This window comes from Eptatretus burgeri, chromosome 4, assembly GCF_056783735.1.
Source record: "Eptatretus burgeri isolate ZD-2024b chromosome 4, Ebu_testis_v1, whole genome shotgun sequence".
In the NCBI taxonomy this organism is placed as follows: domain Eukaryota; kingdom Metazoa; phylum Chordata; class Myxini; order Myxiniformes; family Myxinidae; genus Eptatretus; species Eptatretus burgeri.
In genome coordinates this window covers 135,848,027-135,865,526 of record NC_140964.1, presented here as the reverse complement: position 1 = coordinate 135,865,526, position 17,500 = coordinate 135,848,027, and the positions used below count along the sequence as shown (strand labels likewise).

General features: G+C 45.1%; 1 protein-coding gene across 15 annotated transcripts in view; it reads left to right on the top strand.

Moving 5' to 3' along the window:
* Positions 1–17,500, top strand: part of LOC147029186 (protein FAM200C-like) — a 297,542-nt gene that overhangs the window by 44,050 nt on the left and 235,992 nt on the right. For all 15 annotated transcript variants that reach the window (XR_015056816.1, XM_085876335.1, XM_085876338.1 and 12 more), the window contains one exon: positions 14,663–14,755. Coding sequence is in view for 14 of the 15 variants with exons in the window: in XM_085876335.1 (XP_085732461.1) it covers positions 14,663–14,755 (93 nt within the window). In the remaining variant the exon portion in view is untranslated. The remainder of the gene's footprint in view (positions 1–14,662; positions 14,756–17,500) is intronic.

Here is a 17,500-nt window from a genome sequence, read left to right as displayed (position 1 = left end):
GCGAGTGCTTCGTGCCCCGTCGGTCATTCTGAGCGAGTGCTTCGTGCCCCGTCGGTCATTCTGAGCGAGTGCTTCGTGCCCCGTCGGTCATTCTGAGCGAGTGCTTCGTGCCCCGTCGGTCATTCTGAGCGAGTGCTTCGTGCCCCGTCGGTCATTCTGAGCGAGTGCTTCGTGCCCCGTCGGTCATTCTGAGCGAGTGCTTCGTGCCCCGTCGGTCATTCTGAGCGAGTGCTTCGTGCCCCGTCGGTCATTCTGAGCGAGTGCTTCGTGCCCCGTCGGTCATTCTGAGCGAGTGCTTCGTGCCCCGTCGGTCATTCTGAGCGAGTGCTTCGTGCCCCGTCGGTCATTCTGAGCGAGTGCTTCGTGCCCCGTTGGTCATTCTGAGCGAATGCTTTGTGCCCCGTCGGTCATTCTGAGCGAGTGCTTCGTGCCCCGTCGGTCATTCTGAGCGAGTGCTTCGTGCCCCGTCGGTCATTCTGAGCGAGTGCTTCGTGCCCCGTCGGTCATTCTGAGCGAGTGTTTCGTGCCCCGTCGGTCATTCTGAGCGAGTGCTTCGTGCCCCGTCTGTCATTCTGAGCGAGTGCTTGGTGCTCTGTCTGTCATTCTGAGCGAGTGCTTAGTGCTCTGTCTGTCATTCTGAGCGAGTGCTTGGTGTCCCGTCAGTCATTCTGAGCGAGTGCTTGGTGTCCCGTCGGTCATTCTGAGCGATTGCTTGGTGTCCCGTCGGTCATTCTGAGCGAGTGCTTCGTGCCCCGTCGGTCATTCTGAGCGAGTGCTTCGTGCCCCGTCGGTCATTCTGAGCGAGTGCTTCGTGCCCCGTCGGTCATTCTGAGCGAGTGCTTCGTGCCCCGTCGGTCATTCTGAGCGAGTGCTTCGTTCCCCGTCGGTCATTCTGAGCGAGTGCTTCGTGCCCCGTCGGTCTTTCTGAGCGAGTGCTTCGTTCCCCGTCGGTCATTCTGAGCGAGTGCTTCGTTCCCCATCGGTCATTCTGAGCGAGTGCTTCGTGCCCCGTCGGTCATTCTGAGCGAGTGCTTCGTGCCCCGTCGGTCATTCTGAGCGAGTGCTTCGTGCCCCGTCGGTCATTCTGAGCGAGTGCTTCGTGCCCCGTCGGTCATTCTGAGCGAGTGCTTCGTGCCCCGTCGGTCATTCTGAGCGAGTTGTAAAATATCACTCAATTTCTGAGCCGTTTGCTGTATTAAAGTGTTTTCTAAGTTCCCGAGCCAAAATATTTTTTCCACCTATCACACGCAGTTGTTTATAAAGATTAATTTTTGTGAAAATATCCCTGAAACATCGATGTAAATGTGACTTTATTTTTCAGTGAAAGCGACAAGTTTGTGTCCGGGTGGTGTTTGTCCCTGGATGCGTGGCCGAGTGGTGTTTGTCCCTGGACGCGTCCAGGTAGAGTTTATGTCTTGACCGGGGTTTGTCTCCAGCTATGTCCGGACGGGAGTTTATCTCTGGAGAGCTTGGCTCCAGATGTGTCCGCGCCTTATTTATGTCTGCACGGGTGTTTGGCCCAAGACGTTTCCGGGCGGTGTTTGTCTCCGGCCAGCTTGGCTCCTGACGCGTCCTGGCGGAGTTTGTCTCTGGACTCGTCCGGACGGTGTTTATGTCTGGACTCGTTCGGACGGTGTTTATGTCTGGACTCATCCGAACGGTGTTTATGGCAGGACGCGTCCGGACGGGAGTTTGTTTTCGGATGTGTCCGAGCAGTGTTTGTCTCCGGGCCGTGTTTGTAGTGTGAGCGGTAGAAAATGGATTTCAGACATTATTTTGTTTCCGTCTTCACTGTTATTCGATGCAGAATCATTGTGATAAAACAGTATGGATCGTAACGCTCCACCGCACGTCTACCTTCTCTTCCTCTCACCTCATACTGTCTTCCCTTCCCCCACCCCTCCTCGCTTCCCCATCCTTCCTCTCTCCTTTCCCCTCCACCACTCTCTCCCTCTTCCCCCCGCTTTTTCTCCCTCTCCCCTTTAGTATTCTCGTCAGCGCAGCAACGGGTGGTATTTGCTTTTACAAACATAAGATAAGTTTATTGCTGAGAAAGCATACAAGCTCTCTGTTCAGCTTACTTTTAATGGAAAACAGATGCTTATAAGGGCTAACATATACTTTCAATACAGGAATACGAAGGAGTTATATAATTGTCTTCCAGAACTCATTTTATGTTTCCAAGTAACATGAGAATAATTTTTTTATCATAAACAGAGATACATATACTGTAAATTGAATTAAATAATAATCATCGTAATACTTTTGATATTCAGTGTTAAGCAAGTACATGTAAATGTTCATCAGAAATTGCAGCACATATAAGTTTTATAACAAAAGCAGACACATTAATCACATTTTATAAACTGCGAGTCTAATTATATATGTCGAATGTAAATTCACGTCTTCACTTGCATACCTCCAGCAGGCTGAACAGTTTACGTTTTGTATCCCACTGAAAGACCGAATCTGCATCTGGACCTGAACCAAAATCTAATCTGCTTATTTTTGTCACCGGCCCAACTCCTCCACCACGTTTCTTCCGAAGCGTCCACAACTTTTTGAGATATTGTTCTCTGTGTCGTTTTTTGGCGCAATCACAAATTGGTGAAGAATCACTTTAAAAAATTCTAGTACCCGGATCTTCACCAAAATCAAATCATTTCGTCCTTGTCACACACCCATCCTTTCCACTAACTTTCATCGAAATCCATCCATAGCTCTTTGAGATGCCCTGCGCACAGACAGATAGACAAACAAGGGTGAAAACGTACCCTCCGTCCACCTTTGGGGCAGAGCTAACAAGAATGGCAATGTGGTTCAGCCATAGCACCAATGGAATAAATTTTGCAAAATAGGTGTTCCACTTTTTTACGCAACTTTGTCAAACGAATCACTATTCTCTGGAAACCTTTTGAAACTTTAACTACATTTTGAAAACGAAGCGGAATTGCCGACGAAATGTGATAGCCTTTCTCCTTCTCTCCTTCTTCCTGTGTCCTTTCTCTCCTTTTTCTCTTTCTCTTTGTTTCTTAGCCACCTTTGACAGTCAGTTATCCAGGTAGCACACACATCAAGTGTTCATCACTGGTCACATGTTGGGCTTGCCAACACCTCATGACCACGAGCTGGCACACAATGGCCTACTCTTCCGAAAGACACTTTGGAGGTTTTTATGTTCCCCAGCAATTGGGAAAACAAAGCTTAATGTGCCACCTGAAGAACTATGGATGGTGATAAGCTGCCCTGCTTGTGAACCCCAGGGTGAGAGTTTATTGACGGGTCAATAATTGATCCCAAATTCGACAGCTCAAATGTTAGTATGTCTTCTTCCAGAAGGTACCTCAGGACATACGCTTGAATCTTTGTTGGTTTTTTGTGGTTTTTTTTTTAATCGGGCTGTCAAGGTAGCCTTAAAATATGTACACTCACCTCTGAGCCGTCGACCGTGGGTTACAATCCTGAGCCAGATAAAAACTGTCATCCTCGTGTTTAGCGAGCAGGAAATTCGTCAATGTGTGTGCCGTCCCTTGGATGGATGTGAAGCCGGGCATCTTGTCTGCCAGCATTAGTTGGTGGATGTCAACGATGTCACGGTGTCCTTCGCGAAGAGTTGTCGAGCTATCCAGGCACCCTGAAGAAATTACAAATTCTGATCTTCAGTCAAACGTCAGGTCTGGTCAGCCAGTTCGCAAAAGATCTGGCCAACCCGATAAAGTGGGAATAATTGGTGTCATGAGAGATGAAAACGAAGAAGAAGAAGTAATGGTAGGTGTTGTTTTTCAAATACGCCGATGCATACTTTATCAAATGTATGTAACAACACTTCGACACCAATGACTGATAATATTTATATAATGGTTCATATTTTGTATGTGGCCTTCTCTTGCTATAATTTGTCGGTCTGCCATGAGTAGCCCTTGGCAAGCAAAGGAAAAAAAAATTCCCCACTCCGCTCATTTTCCATTTTTTTTAGTTATCAGGATTTGTAATCTTCAAATGCGCATTAAAGAATAAATCAAATTGGAAAAAAACTGCTCTGGGTATGTCTGGTTTCTTACCAGTATAATGTCCTTTTGCATTTTCTTTGGTTTCCCCTTCTATTTTGAACAGTTTATTCTCAGACGATACCCACAGATGGAATCGCTGGTTGCATGGATTCTTGACTTGGTTAAAAAAAGTCAGAGGCATGTTATTGTAGCAACAAAATATGGGAGGGGGGACATAAAGCCACGTAACGTTTGTGTCTTCCCTCAGGAGAGCCAGAAAACAACATCTTTCCAATCTCAAGTCTGAACTCTCAAACCTCTCTTCCTCCTCCAAATCCTGGTGGCGTCTAATCAAATCTGTTTCTGGTGTATGTTCCCCCTCCATCCTCTCCCTGACCTCAAATGGCCACACTGCTGATACCGCACATGAAAAGGCTGAATGCCTAAACTCCGTGTTTGCATCTAAATCTTGTGTCCGAAACCCATCACTTTTGCACCCACCTTACTCAGTTGCACTCAGCTGTCCCTGGACTCTGTGTCCCTTTCTTCTGACAAAGTTCAGAGCTTGCTGTCAAAGTTAAGAGCTTGCTGTCAAACCTGGACTCAGATTCTGCAACCGGTCCAGACGGCATCAGCCCACGTGTCCTAAAAACCTGCTTCTCTGCTCTTGCTCACACTCTCTCCGTTCTACTCACCCTCTCGTTTGCTCAAGGTCATCTGCCATCTGCTTGGAAATCAACAAACATTACCGCTCTGCATAAAAATGGTGCTAAAACAGATCCCTGCAACTCCAGACCAATCAGCCTTCTCCCAATCATCAGCAAGGTTATGGAATCCATCATCTGTTCTCTGGGCTGATGTAATACTGTTCTCCCCTCTGGGCTGGTGCTCCTGCCTCTCACCTTTCTTGGCTTCATGTTGTGGCGACCAAGGCATTTAGGATCATTGGTCTGGAGCTGTGGAACCCCCCCCCCCATATTTTGTTGCTACAATAACATGCCTCCGACTTTTTTAACCAAATCAAGAATCCATGCAACCAGTGATTTCATTTGTGGGTATCGTCTGAGACTAAACTGTTCAAAATAGGATCATTGGTATCTCCCGCAGTGAGGCTGTCTCTGGGCCTCTCACTCTCTCACCATAGACAAGTCGGTGGTCTTTCTGTCTTCTACCGTCTCTTCAGTCTCGCCCCCCCTTGCTCTGCCTGCGATTATGTCCCCCACCTCCCCCATATTTCCACAGGGCTCTCAAGGTCCACCAACAACCCCCTTCTGGTAAAACTGCCAAAATCACGAATCACTGCTCACCTTCACTCTTTCATTCCTCCTTTTTTTCCCGCCTTTGGAATAAACTCCCACACTCTGTTCAAACCCATTCTTCCCTCCAGATCTTCAAAATGGCTGTTCACCACTACCTCTAATCTTCCCCCATCCAAAACCACAATCTTTTATACCCCCATGAATCAACCCAAAACCCACCTCCTTCAAATTCCCTGCCCTCCTTCCCGAAAGTTCCCTATCGTGTAAGGTTTTGAAAGTCCCTGTAGTGTCCATCTTGTTTACTTCATGATCCCCACCCCATCCCTCTCCCCTCCGCAGATCTCCCAATGTCTCTGTTCTCCAGTTTTTCCTTCCCTCTTCTGACCCTCTTGTCTCCTGCCCCCTTGTTGTGTGTTGTGTGTTAGCTCTCTGACGAGCCTCGACATTGTGTACAAAAAAAACAATGGGGGGATTGGGATGCGAGGATGAGGAGGGGGAGAGGGACGTGCGGAGGGAGAGGGATGCGAGGAGGATTAGGGGAGTGTGTGTAGGACGTGTGGCCAGGTGGAGGGGGGAGCGGGACGTGCGGCGAGGGGGAAGTGAGCATTAAGAAGGTGATAGGGGGTATTGTCTTTGTTATCTATCTATAATTCCAGCTCTGTGTGTGTGTGTGTGTGTGTGTGTGTGTGTGTGTGTGTGTGTGTGTGTGTGTGTGTGTGTGTGTGTGTGTGTGTGTGTGTGTGTGTGTGTGTGTGTGTGTGTGTTAATCGGACAAGTGGTTCCCAAGTTATGGCCATATATTTACCAAACCAATGACAGGACACAGTGCTATGACGTCACAATTCTTTTTTTTTTTTTTGCGCTTACGGCCACACACGTATGAGCACGCACTCGTATTTAACAAGAAGTTGTAGAGACACTATTGACCCACAAAGCTCCAATTGTTAATCCATACCTGATAGAGATCGAGGATAATGAAATCTCTTCTTCAACAATAATTACTTCCACCACCGAGGGTGGATGGACGTAAAATTTTCACCGAGGGTGGATCCCTGTGAACGGTACATCTCAAGTTGTGGACACATTCAGACAAAATTCGGTGGACATGTGTGTGTGACAAAGATTAAGTGATTGGATTTTGGTGAAAATCTGAATTTGGATCCAAGAATTTTTTATCAATACTTATAAGTGATTCTTCACCATTGAGAAATGGGACCAAAAACGATATGTCTCATGATATCTGAAATAGTTGTTGATGGATTCGGCCAAAACTTGGTGGATGGTTGGTTAGATGACAAGAACAAGCCAATTAGATTTTGGTTCAGGTCAGCAGATCCAATCTATCAGTGGGATTCAAAACGTAAACTGTTCAGCCTGGCGAGTGCCATTCTAGTTCCCTCTGCCACCGAGGGTGAACGAGGTTTTGTGTGCAGGATCTCAAAAAGTTTTGAACAGATCTGGATGAAATTTTGTGGACAGGTTCAGAGTGTAACATGGATGAACTGATTAGATTTTGGTGAAGATCGGGATCCGGATCCGACTACTAGAATTTTTTTATGTGATTCTTCACCATTGAGAGATCGGGCCAAAAACGATACAGTACTGTATAGCATGATATTTCAAAAATGTAATGGGCCCGATATGTTCTCGTGGATAAGGCATTACGTGGCGGAGGTATGTGCTCTACCGAGTGCCCTTCGAGTTTGTTCTGTAATGTGCAGCATGTTAAACATTGTGATGCTCATGCTGTATAAAAGTTTGATTACGGGAATTGATAAAGGATCTAACTGCATCAGAAAGACGTGTGTTGAGTCAGCAAATCGTATGAAGACGTTTGACTTTGAAGAAACATTTTAGAAATCAAATGGAAGACCAACTCCTACATTGGAGTCATCAGATTTAAAGGAACCCCCCCCCCCCAAAAAAAAGTGCAAAAATGGAGTCATCAGACGGAACCTGGGAGGGTTCGTGTTTTAGCCACTACTCCCCGACCCTCAAACACATTCAGGTGCAAGCATGTGAGCCTTCCAGAAAAGTTTCTGCAACAATTTACTTCTCCCTGAACAGATAGATAAAGAAAGAAAAATCGAGAAGATGCAAGAATTAAAATTAAATCAGGCTTGAAACAAGGCCTTTTTCAATACAGTATTGAAAAAAATGAAATGTAAGGCCTTTTAAAATATTTTTTAGAAATGAAATACAAGGCCTTTTTAAACATTTTAAATTATGAAATACAAGTCCTTTTAAAATATTTTTAAAAGTGAACTCCAAGGTCTTTTTAAATATTAAAAAAAAGAAATACAAGGCCTTTTAAAATATTTTTTTCAAATGAAATACAAGGCCTTTTCAAATCTTTTTAAAAAATGAAATACAAGGCCTGTTTAAATATTAAAAAAAGAAAAGAAATACAAGGCCTTTTAAAATGAAATACAAGGCCTTTTTAAAATATCTTTTAGAATGAAATACAAGTCCTTTTAAAATATTAAAAAAATGAAATACAGGGCCTTTTAAAATATTTTGAAAAATGAAATACAAGGCCTTTTAAAATATTTTGAAAAATGAAATACAAGGCCTTTTAAAATATTTTGAAAAACGACATACAAGGCTTTTTAAAATATTAAAAAAATGAAATACAAGGCCTTTTAAAATATTTTAAAAAATGAAATACAAGGCCTTTTAAAATATTAAAAAAATGAAATACAAGGCCTTTTAAAATATTTTGAAAAATGAAATACAAGGCCTTTTAAAATATTTTGAAAAATGAAATACAAGGCCTTTTAAAATATTTTGAAAAACGACATACAAGGCTTTTTAAAATATTAAAAAAATGAAATACAAGGCCTTTTAAAATTAAAAAAAAATGAAATACAAGGCCTTTTAAAATATTAAAAAAATGAAATACAAGGCCTTTTAAAATATTTTGAAAAATGAAATACAAGGCTTTTAAGTACAATTAAAAAGATTTGTGAAGAGAAGGCATATTATGGAGGTATTCCAGGTAATAAAAGGTATGTTGACAGTGTTGTTGCACCGACGCCATCTGGGCCCATCTCCAAAGCAGGGTTAAGACCGGGCAGAACTTTCTCGGGTCAGAACGACACAGATTCTAGTAGACAGTGGGTACGTCAGAGTAAGATGGCGACCGAACGGGAGGGGTTAGGTACACAAAATTTGGAGACGAGGTCAGAGTTTAAACGTTCTACGATACTTTGGGCAGAGTCTGTCAGTAATTCCATTTGAGGTGAGGGACAGGATGGAGGGGGAGCATACACGAGGTAAACTTGACAAGGCACCACTGTGATTTAAAGGAAGACAAGAAGTTTGAAAGGAGACCGGTTACAGAGTTGAGCCTTGGCATTTATAAGATGGTGTTTTTTGGCTTGCCTCAGGATGGACACACTTGATGAGAGCCTTAAAGAATGAACTAAAGTTACCCTCAGTCGAGTTTGATTTGCATGCTGAGAAATCAAGCTGCTTGACTGTAACCGGGATTCGGTGTGTTAGGGCTTTGAGGATGGACAGGAAAACTGCAGGTGTAATGGGATAACCCCACACATGAGAGAAAGTCGACTTTTGTGAAAGTATTCCCAGGTGGAATCTATAACAGGAACTGTGAAGATAGTGGTCCAATCATTTTGTGATGGGGCAGATTGAAGTCCCTGCCATTTGGCATGTGTGAACAGCCATATCCTGCATCATTGGGTTTGCTCCATTACAATAGCCAGAGAGAGAGAGAGAGAGCCTTGACACAAAAAGTGATTAGAAGAGCCAATATTGACAGAAGAGAAACAGGAGAGACTGGATGGACAGTTAGTCTTGACTAGGTGCAGGCAGAAGGATGTACCAGTTGTATAAATCTCAGTTTGGAAGTTTACAGATTGGGCCACAGAATCACAGAAGACCTTGGCTGCAATGCCATGGCTTGTTGCAGAGCAAACACCCAGCCAGTTGGCATGGTAACAGTGAAAGTCACCACAAATGAGAAACAGAGTTAGGATTGCAGATTACAAGTTGATCCATTTTCAAGGAAAGAGAGGAATATGGAGAGTCGTCTTCATTGTGTGGACAAGATACCTACCACCAGACGAACATAGGTGATTGGGGAGTGGTAATCCATCCAGAGGGGTTGGAGGAGTTGGGGCAGTCTCTCAACCTTTTTTGTCCCACGCCCCACTTTGATTTTCAAAAAAATCGTACGCCCCACCATGATTGGAGACACTACAGTATATACTGTATTCAAAAGGCTTTGTTAAAACTTTATTGCAAATTTTATTCAATTGCGACTCACTTCAATGGGAGCCCTGCCCTTGACGCTGGCTGCAGATTTGTTTGATTCGAGGAACCAATTTTGTCAGTTTCAGCCTGAAATCACCACATTTTGTGATTTCCAGTCGATTTCTCTGAGCTTGCAGCAAATCGGTAACAACACTAAATCCACATTCGAATAAATATGATGATGGAAAATTTATCAATACTTCCCTTGCCAAAGTAGTCGAGTTTGGGTATTTCTTTTCGCTCTCCTCAGACAGCCACATCATGGTTCCTTTGATCTTGAAAAGAGTTTTCACAGACTCATCTTGTTGCAACTCACATAACTCCTCTTGGTATTGCTCTGGTACTTCAGATAAATCCACCAGAAATGGCTGAGTCAACCAAGAAGGGAACTCATAACAAAGCTATGAAAGCGATCATAAATTGATTCATTAATTCTGAATCCTCATGCCCCACCAAACTATTGCCACACCACACCGGTGGGGCGTGTGCCGCACCTTGAGAAACACTGGGTTCGGGAGAGCAGTGGACCATGAGCAATGGATTTCTTGACATACACGGCAACACCGACTGCAGCACAGATGAAGGACCTATCAAATTGGGAAAGAGAATAACCAGGGAGAGACAGCGGAATTGGAAACATCTTATGAGAAAAATGTTTCTGTTGAACATGCTGCTGTTGTGGATACTAACTTCAATGGAGAGATCAGTAATATTACAATGGAGACCTTGAATATTGGTGGATCACATTGTAAGGGAGGGGTGGGACGAAATGAAGAGTGGATGGAGGTGGGGGGGTGAGGGGGATTCGTGGCAGGAAAATGGGAAATGGGAGCAGGAGTTGGGGCGATATAACGGCAGGGCGACTTGTGGAGCAGGACATATGATGAGGGGATTTGGAGTGGGATGCTTGGTGGGTGGAGAGGTGGAACACGATGCATCGCGAGGTTGAAGGCGAGCAGGATGGGAGAGGCGCCAGGCGAGCGGGATACGTGGGGGCGGGGGCAGGCGGTGAGTCGCGAAGGTGAGGGGAGTGGGATGTATGCCTAAAGGGGAGTGGGGGGTTTGAGTTGTGTGCTGGCATTATCTGCAGACTGTACTTCTCATGATCCCCAATTCTGAAAAATAAAGACAGAGGTTGTGATGCGGAAGAAGTGAAGGTTTACTGAAAGCACGGAGGAAAGTCATGCCGCAGGTTTTGAGGGACGATCCACGGATCTAGTATTTGTGTGAATTGTGTGAAGAAGAGGAAGGGAGTGATGTTAAGAAGAACTTATGGAGTGTTTGGAAAATGGAAGATTTTTAAATGTCATTAAAGAAGCAACTTTGTTATATTCGTCAGTATTAAGAATAAAAGGTATAAATGATGGTTGAAGGAAGGAAATAAAAGGCAGAATGGTTAATGGAGTTTTTTTCCCCCGTGAAATAGAGCGTTCTCTCTCTCTCTCTCTCTCTCTCTCTCTCTCTCTCTCTCTCTCTCTCTCTCTCTCTCTCTCTCTCTCTCTCTCTCTCTCTCTCCCTCTCCCTCTCCCTCTCCCTCTCCCTCTCCCTCTCCCTCTCCCTCTCCCTCTCCCTCTCCCTCTCCTCTCCCTCTCCCTCTCCCTCTCCCTCTCCCTCTCCCTCTCCCTCTCCCTCTCCCTCTCCCTCTCCCTCTCCCTCTCCCTCTCCCTCTCCCTCTCCCTCTCCCTCTCCCTCTCCCTCTCCCTCTCCCTCTCCCTCTCCCTCTCCCTCTCCCTCTCCCTCTCCCTCTCCCTCTCCCTCTCCCTCTCCCTCTCCCTCTCCCTCTCCCTCTCTCTTTTTTTGCCTCTCTCTTTTTTTGCCTCTCTCTTTTCGCCTCTCTCTTTTTTCGCCTCTCTTTTTTCGCCTCTCTTTTTTCGCCTCTCTCTTTTTTCGCCTCTCTCTTTTTTCGCCTCTCTCTTTTTTCGCCTCTCTCTTTTTTCGCCTCTCTTTTTTCCGCCAATCCTTTTTTCCGCCTCTCCTTTTTTCCGCCTCTCCTTTTTTCCGCCTCTCCTTTTTTCCGCCTCTCCTTTTTTCCGCCTCTCCTTTTTTCCGCCTCTCCTTTTTTCCGCCTCTCCTTTTTTCCCTCTCCTTTTTTTCCCCTCTCCTTTTTTCCCCCCTCTCCTTTTTTCCCCCTCTCCTTTTTTCCCTCTCCTTTTTCCCCCCTCTCCTTTTTTCCCCTCTCCTTTTTCCCCCTCTCCTTTTTTTCCCCCCTCTCCTTTTTCCCTCTCCTTTTTTCCCCCTCTCCTTTTTTCCCCCCTCTCCTTTTTTCCCCCCTCTCCTTTTTCCCTCTCCTTTTTTCCCCCCTCTCCTTTTTTCCCCTCTCCTTTTTTCCCTCTCCTTTTTCCCCCTCTCCTTTTTCCCCCTCTCCTTTTTTCCCCCTCTCCTTTTTCCCCTCTCCTTTTTTCCCCCTCTCCTTTTTTCCCCCTCTCCTTTTTTCCCCTCTCCTTTTTTCCCCCTCTCCTTTTTCCCCTCTCCTTTTTCCCCCCTCTCCTTTTTCCCCCCTCTCCTTTTTTCCCCCTCTCCTTTTTCCCCTCTCCTTTTTCCCTCTCCTTTTTTCCCCTCTCCTTTTTTCCCCCCTCTCCTTTTTCCCCCTCTCCTTTTTCCCCCTCTCCTTTTTTCCCCCTCTCCTTTTTTCCCCCTCTCCTTTTTCCCCCCTCTCCTTTTTTCCTCTCCTTTTTTCCCCCTCTCCTTTTTCCCCCTCTCCTTTTTCCCCCCTCTCCTTTTTTCCCCCCTCTCCTTTTTTCCCCCTCTCCTTTTTTCCCCCCTCCTTTTTCTCTCCTTTTTTCCCCTCTCCTTTTTCCCCCTCTCCTTTTTTCCCCCTCTCCTTTTTTCCCCCTCTCCTTTTTTCCCCCCTCTCCTTTTTTCCCCCCTCTCCTTTTTTCCCCCCTCTCCTTTCTTACCCTCTCCTTTCTTCCCCTTTCCCTCCTTTTCCCTCCTTTTACCTCTCTCTTTTCCCCTCTTTTTTTTCTCTTCTCTTTTTATTCTCTCTTTCTCTCTTTTTATTTTTTTGAAAAGAAGAGGAAGTGAAATACAAAGTCAACAAGTTTAAACTCAGAACATGTAGTAAGTAAGGTAGCTTGAGCATGTGTCAACCCTGAGTCAGTGAGGCACGCTTTCCAGCTTTTCGCCATTACACCCTCATACGTAAATCCTGCCAAAAAGCAATGTTACTGAGAATGTATGCTGATGAAATTTGCTTGCAGAGGTACGGCAGAAGCATTAAACTACACATAACTGGTTTGGGGGGGGGGGGGGGGCTGAAAATGACCATTTCTGACGAAGTTAAATTTTTACCTGATTGAAGAAAAACTAACTGGATATGAGGAGAGTGGAAAGTTCACACGGACCTTTTACTTTGCAAAATCAAAAAGTACAGGGGATTATTTTTATTTATGGCTTTGATGGAACTTTAGCCATTTTTTGTTATTTACCTGTTACTCATCCACACCTGTCCCATCAATGCGATAGTGCTTTGACACTATCTGCATATAGATATTTGGAATGCGTACACAGACACTTTGGGGAACACATTTTGGTGTCTTTATAATTTATAAATTTAATGCCACCGAGAGGTATAAAGACTTGAATCACAAGGTGATAAGTCTGCACTGAGTGGGGAAGATGAACTTCCTACTCTATCTCTGCGGGATGTGTGTAATCATGCAGTAAAGTCACTCCATGAGGCTGCATATCTGACCATCATCTATGTATTCCTTGTCTCAATTCATTGTGTAACAAGTCACTCTGCACTGATAGTTTTCTCGCATCTTATGTTAAATAAGGCAATTCTCTGTGGGTATGTAGGTGAGTATGTCTGAAAATCAAAGAAAGAAGAAAAACAATGACTATGCCAATCTCCACCAAATTTTGTATATGGGGGATACCCAGTCAGGTCACGGGCCTAAACAGCCCCCGCCACCTTCCATGCAAGAGGTGGGGGGGGAGAGGGTGACGACTTATTATCCTCAACTGTACACATGGCACAGTGCAAGTGGCTTCCTGACCCCTACTGGAGACAGTGGGGCAGGGTGGGTGGATTACTAGCCATGGCACAAAATACATTTTCTCCATGTGTAGCAAGTCTGGAAGTAATGAGCCCAGAGCTGAAGGAGGAGTAGTGCAACAAACAAACACAAACACACCAATCTGTGAATTGTAGGAAGGAAGTAAGGATTGTAATCTGGACAGGGCTGGCAGGATGGTCTGGAGTTATGCACACTCGCTTCTAAGCTGTCTATCTTGGGTTAGACTCCCGAACCAGCAATAAACTGTTATCCCAATGTTTCACAGGCAGGGTGATTCATCAATGTGTATGCCGTCCCTCGGACAGACTTTAAACGGGTGTCCCGTCTGCCAGCATTAGTGAGTGGACGTCAACGATCCCACGGTATCCTTCACGAAGAGTCGAGGAGCTATCACCAGCCCCATGGCCAAATTACAAATTCCTCCTCTAATCTGCAGGGGCAGTGCATCAACTACACAGCCACACCCTCAGTTAATGATGCTATAGTATTATTATCATTATTATTATTATTATTATTGTAGTTTAAAAATATATATATATATATTATTCCCCCCCCCCAGGGGAGGGGGTATGGGCTTGGGTAAAAAACACACATCAACCACCCAACACCCCTTGACGAGACATCCACCAACAGCACTCAGTACACATACACACAATCGCCCATCAATTCTCAAACTACCGAAAAGTCCTGCCAACATCCCTATTCCCCTCTATCTCCATAACTTCCAAGTACCTATCTAATTCCAATTTAAACTTATCAACTGTGTGAATCACCAAATTGTGTGAACAGCCTCCCGTGAATTTCATATTGTTTGACAATGAACTTGATGATGCCCCTTGTCTTCCACAGTACACGTACCTTTTGGCCACCACCTTTGCTTTACCCAGAATGTTTTGAGTGAAATTGGTGTTGCCTCCTGTTTACCTTGTCCAGGGTAGACAATTTATTTGTATGGAAATTCAGTGTTGAACAATTATTTCTGCATGTTCTTCAACGTGAAATCCACGTCAACTTTAACACCCAGTATTGTATGGAGTCCAATGGCTTGCAGCATTGGTGTGTGGAATCGTGAAACTTTAGTTTTCCTTCCTGCCTGTTTTTGCTTGCCATACCACAGGTCTATGTTCTCAAAAGGCCATTTGTCGATGAGTTTCTTCAGCGAATGGGGGACCTCTTTGAGTGCGTTCTCTTCACTGCCAGTCTGGCAAAGGTATGAACTTTCTTTGCTATCATTCATGATGCTTCGTTATGCAATAAACAACCAGATGGTACTCGGTAGAGCACATACCATCGCCAGGCTGGGAAGTTTACATTTTGTATCTCACTGATGGGCCGGATCTGCATCCAAATCTTAACCAAAATCTAATTGGTTATTTTTGTCACCCATCCAACTTATTCATAAAGTTTCGTCCGAATCTGTCTGCAACATTTTAAAGTATGATGCAAAATGGATATGAGGAGAGCGAAAAGTTGTAAGTGGAATAAGCACAACTTTAAGGTATAAAGAAGAGTGGGACATAAAGAAGGGGAAGGGGTGGGTGGGGGTAAGGATTAGTGCCTCGATGGTGGGGGAGAAAGTGTCTAGTGTGGAGGGAGAGGAGTGGAGAGGGAGACAGAGACAGACATTGATAGGTAGGTAGGTGTGTGTGTGCGTGTGCGTGTGCGTGTGTGTGTGTGTGTGCGTGTGCGCGCGCGCGCAGGATTCTGGTAATCGACTTGGGTAGTAGGTCCAGCAGGTTGGCCAGGGCAGCAGTGCTGATTGATGATTGATATCCCAAACTGATCAAGATGGCATTGGCTCTGCCAGTTAGACGGCCTTTCAGAAGCGAGGTCTTGCTCGGTAGTTTAAATATGAGATGAATGGAGGGGAGAGGGGTCATTGTGGTGGAGATGATGCAGAGAAGGAGGTTAGAAGTGTTGTGTGTGCAGGAAACCAGATGGAAAAAAGACAAGGCGAGGAGGTTGGTGGGATACAAGCTGTTGCATGCGGGTGGGGATGGAAGGAGTAATGGTGTGGGAATAACAGTATCGGAATAGATCAGTAAGCAGGTGGTCAGAGGGGAAAGATGGGAGGGATGGATAGTTATGGCATGGGTGCTGATACAGAGGCAAATGATGTGTGGTATTTCTGCATGTGGGTCACAAACGGGAAGGAGTATGATGGAGTAGCAGAAATTCAGACATGCACTGGAGAGATGATGGGAATAGTTTAGCTGGAGGTGATGCTCTTCATTCATTGCGGGGGACTTTAACTCAAATGTGGGAGTGACTGAGCCGGATGAAAATGAATATGTTGGTAAATTTGATAAGGGAACGAGCAATAGAGCGGGTCAAGAGCTGGTGGTGAGGAATGGGATGGTCGTCGGTGGTTCATTCTTTCAAAAAGCCACAAGGGATAGGAAAATTATTATGTGGGAAAGCCACAAGATTACTTGTCAGAGTGGACAGCAGAGAACAGAACTGGATTTGGTGGTGGTAATGAAGTGACAGTTGTGGAGAGTTTTGTTAGGCAGTGGTGGGAGAGCAGGTTACCACCCAGCACAAGCCTGTGTTGTTTGTGGTATGGATGATGAAAAGGAGGGGTGTGAAGAGCAGCGGTTGGAAGATTATTAGGTGGGAGAAGTGCAGGGACAATGTCGTCAAAGAGTATAAGGAGAGGGTGAGGGCCAGGTATGAGCAACTTCGCGAAGAAGTGGAAGGTTTGGAGGGGAGTGGAAGAAGTACGGAGAGGCATTTAGGGGAATTGCAGAAATTGTTTGTGGAAGGACGTCGGGAAAGGGTGCATCATCGAGGAATAGAAACCAGGTATGGTGGACGGAGAATGTAGTGAAGGCAGTTGGTTAAAAGAAAGAGGTTTGAAAGAGGATAGAGCATAGAGAAGATCAAGGATAGAGGGAGGCAACCAGATGCAGGGTTGCTGCACCTGCTTGGGAAAAAGAAGAAAGTAGCAAGGAGAGCGGTGGATAAGGCAAGGAATGTTATGGAAGACATGTAGAAGGAATCATATCAGGTTGGAGGGGAAGATCAGATGGGGAAATAGGTTTGAGTATCTGGGGGAAAGTTACTCAGGTTGCGAAATCAGAGGCAGATGTGCGCAGGAGGATGCGAATGTGTGGAGAAGGGCAGAAGAATTAATGGCAGACAGAAAGATATCAAGGAAATTGAAAGGGAAGGTTCTGATGTTTTGTGTAACGCTGGCCTACCTTTATGGTCTGGAGACGGTGGCACTGACAGAGAGACAACAAAGGCTGCAGGTTTGCGAAAACAACTGGATCAGGAAGATTGTTGGAGGGAAGAGGTTGGATAGGAGGATGATGGATGAACTGAGACCGGAGATTGGTGTGTCGATGAGTATGACGGGGAGATTGGTGAAATGCCAGCTCAGATGGGTTGGACACTTGATGTGGATGGGGGAAGAGAGAATTGTGAGGAGAGTAGATAGTTTGAGGGAGCAAGGTGGGATGAAAAAAATAAGACTGGTTGTGATGGGAATATTTGTAAGGAGGGATAGCAGTAAGGTGTGGGTGATTCTGGAGTGGAGAGAATTCGCTGAGGACAGAGGGAAGAGGAGGATTATCATGGTAAAGGCAGGGCAGGGTTATTGGTGCCATTGGACCTCACCCTCTTATAAAGGAAGAGGAGGAGAAGAAGAAGCAACTTTCCTTTTCAGCCCGATCTCTCAATGGTGAAGAATCACTGAAATAATAAAAATGACTCTGTCCGGATATTCACCAAAATCAAATCAATTCATCCTTGTCGCACATGCAATCTATCCAATAAGTTTCGTCTGAATCCATCCATAATTTTTTGAGATTTTGTGCTGTACAGTAAACCTTCAAATACTGTGGGGGTTATGTTCCTGGAAAATTCTGCGACAGTTAAAACCACGTTTGTGAAAACCAAGGGCCAATGGGAAAAGGGGCTGATCGGTTCTGGGCTTTGAGAACATACAGAT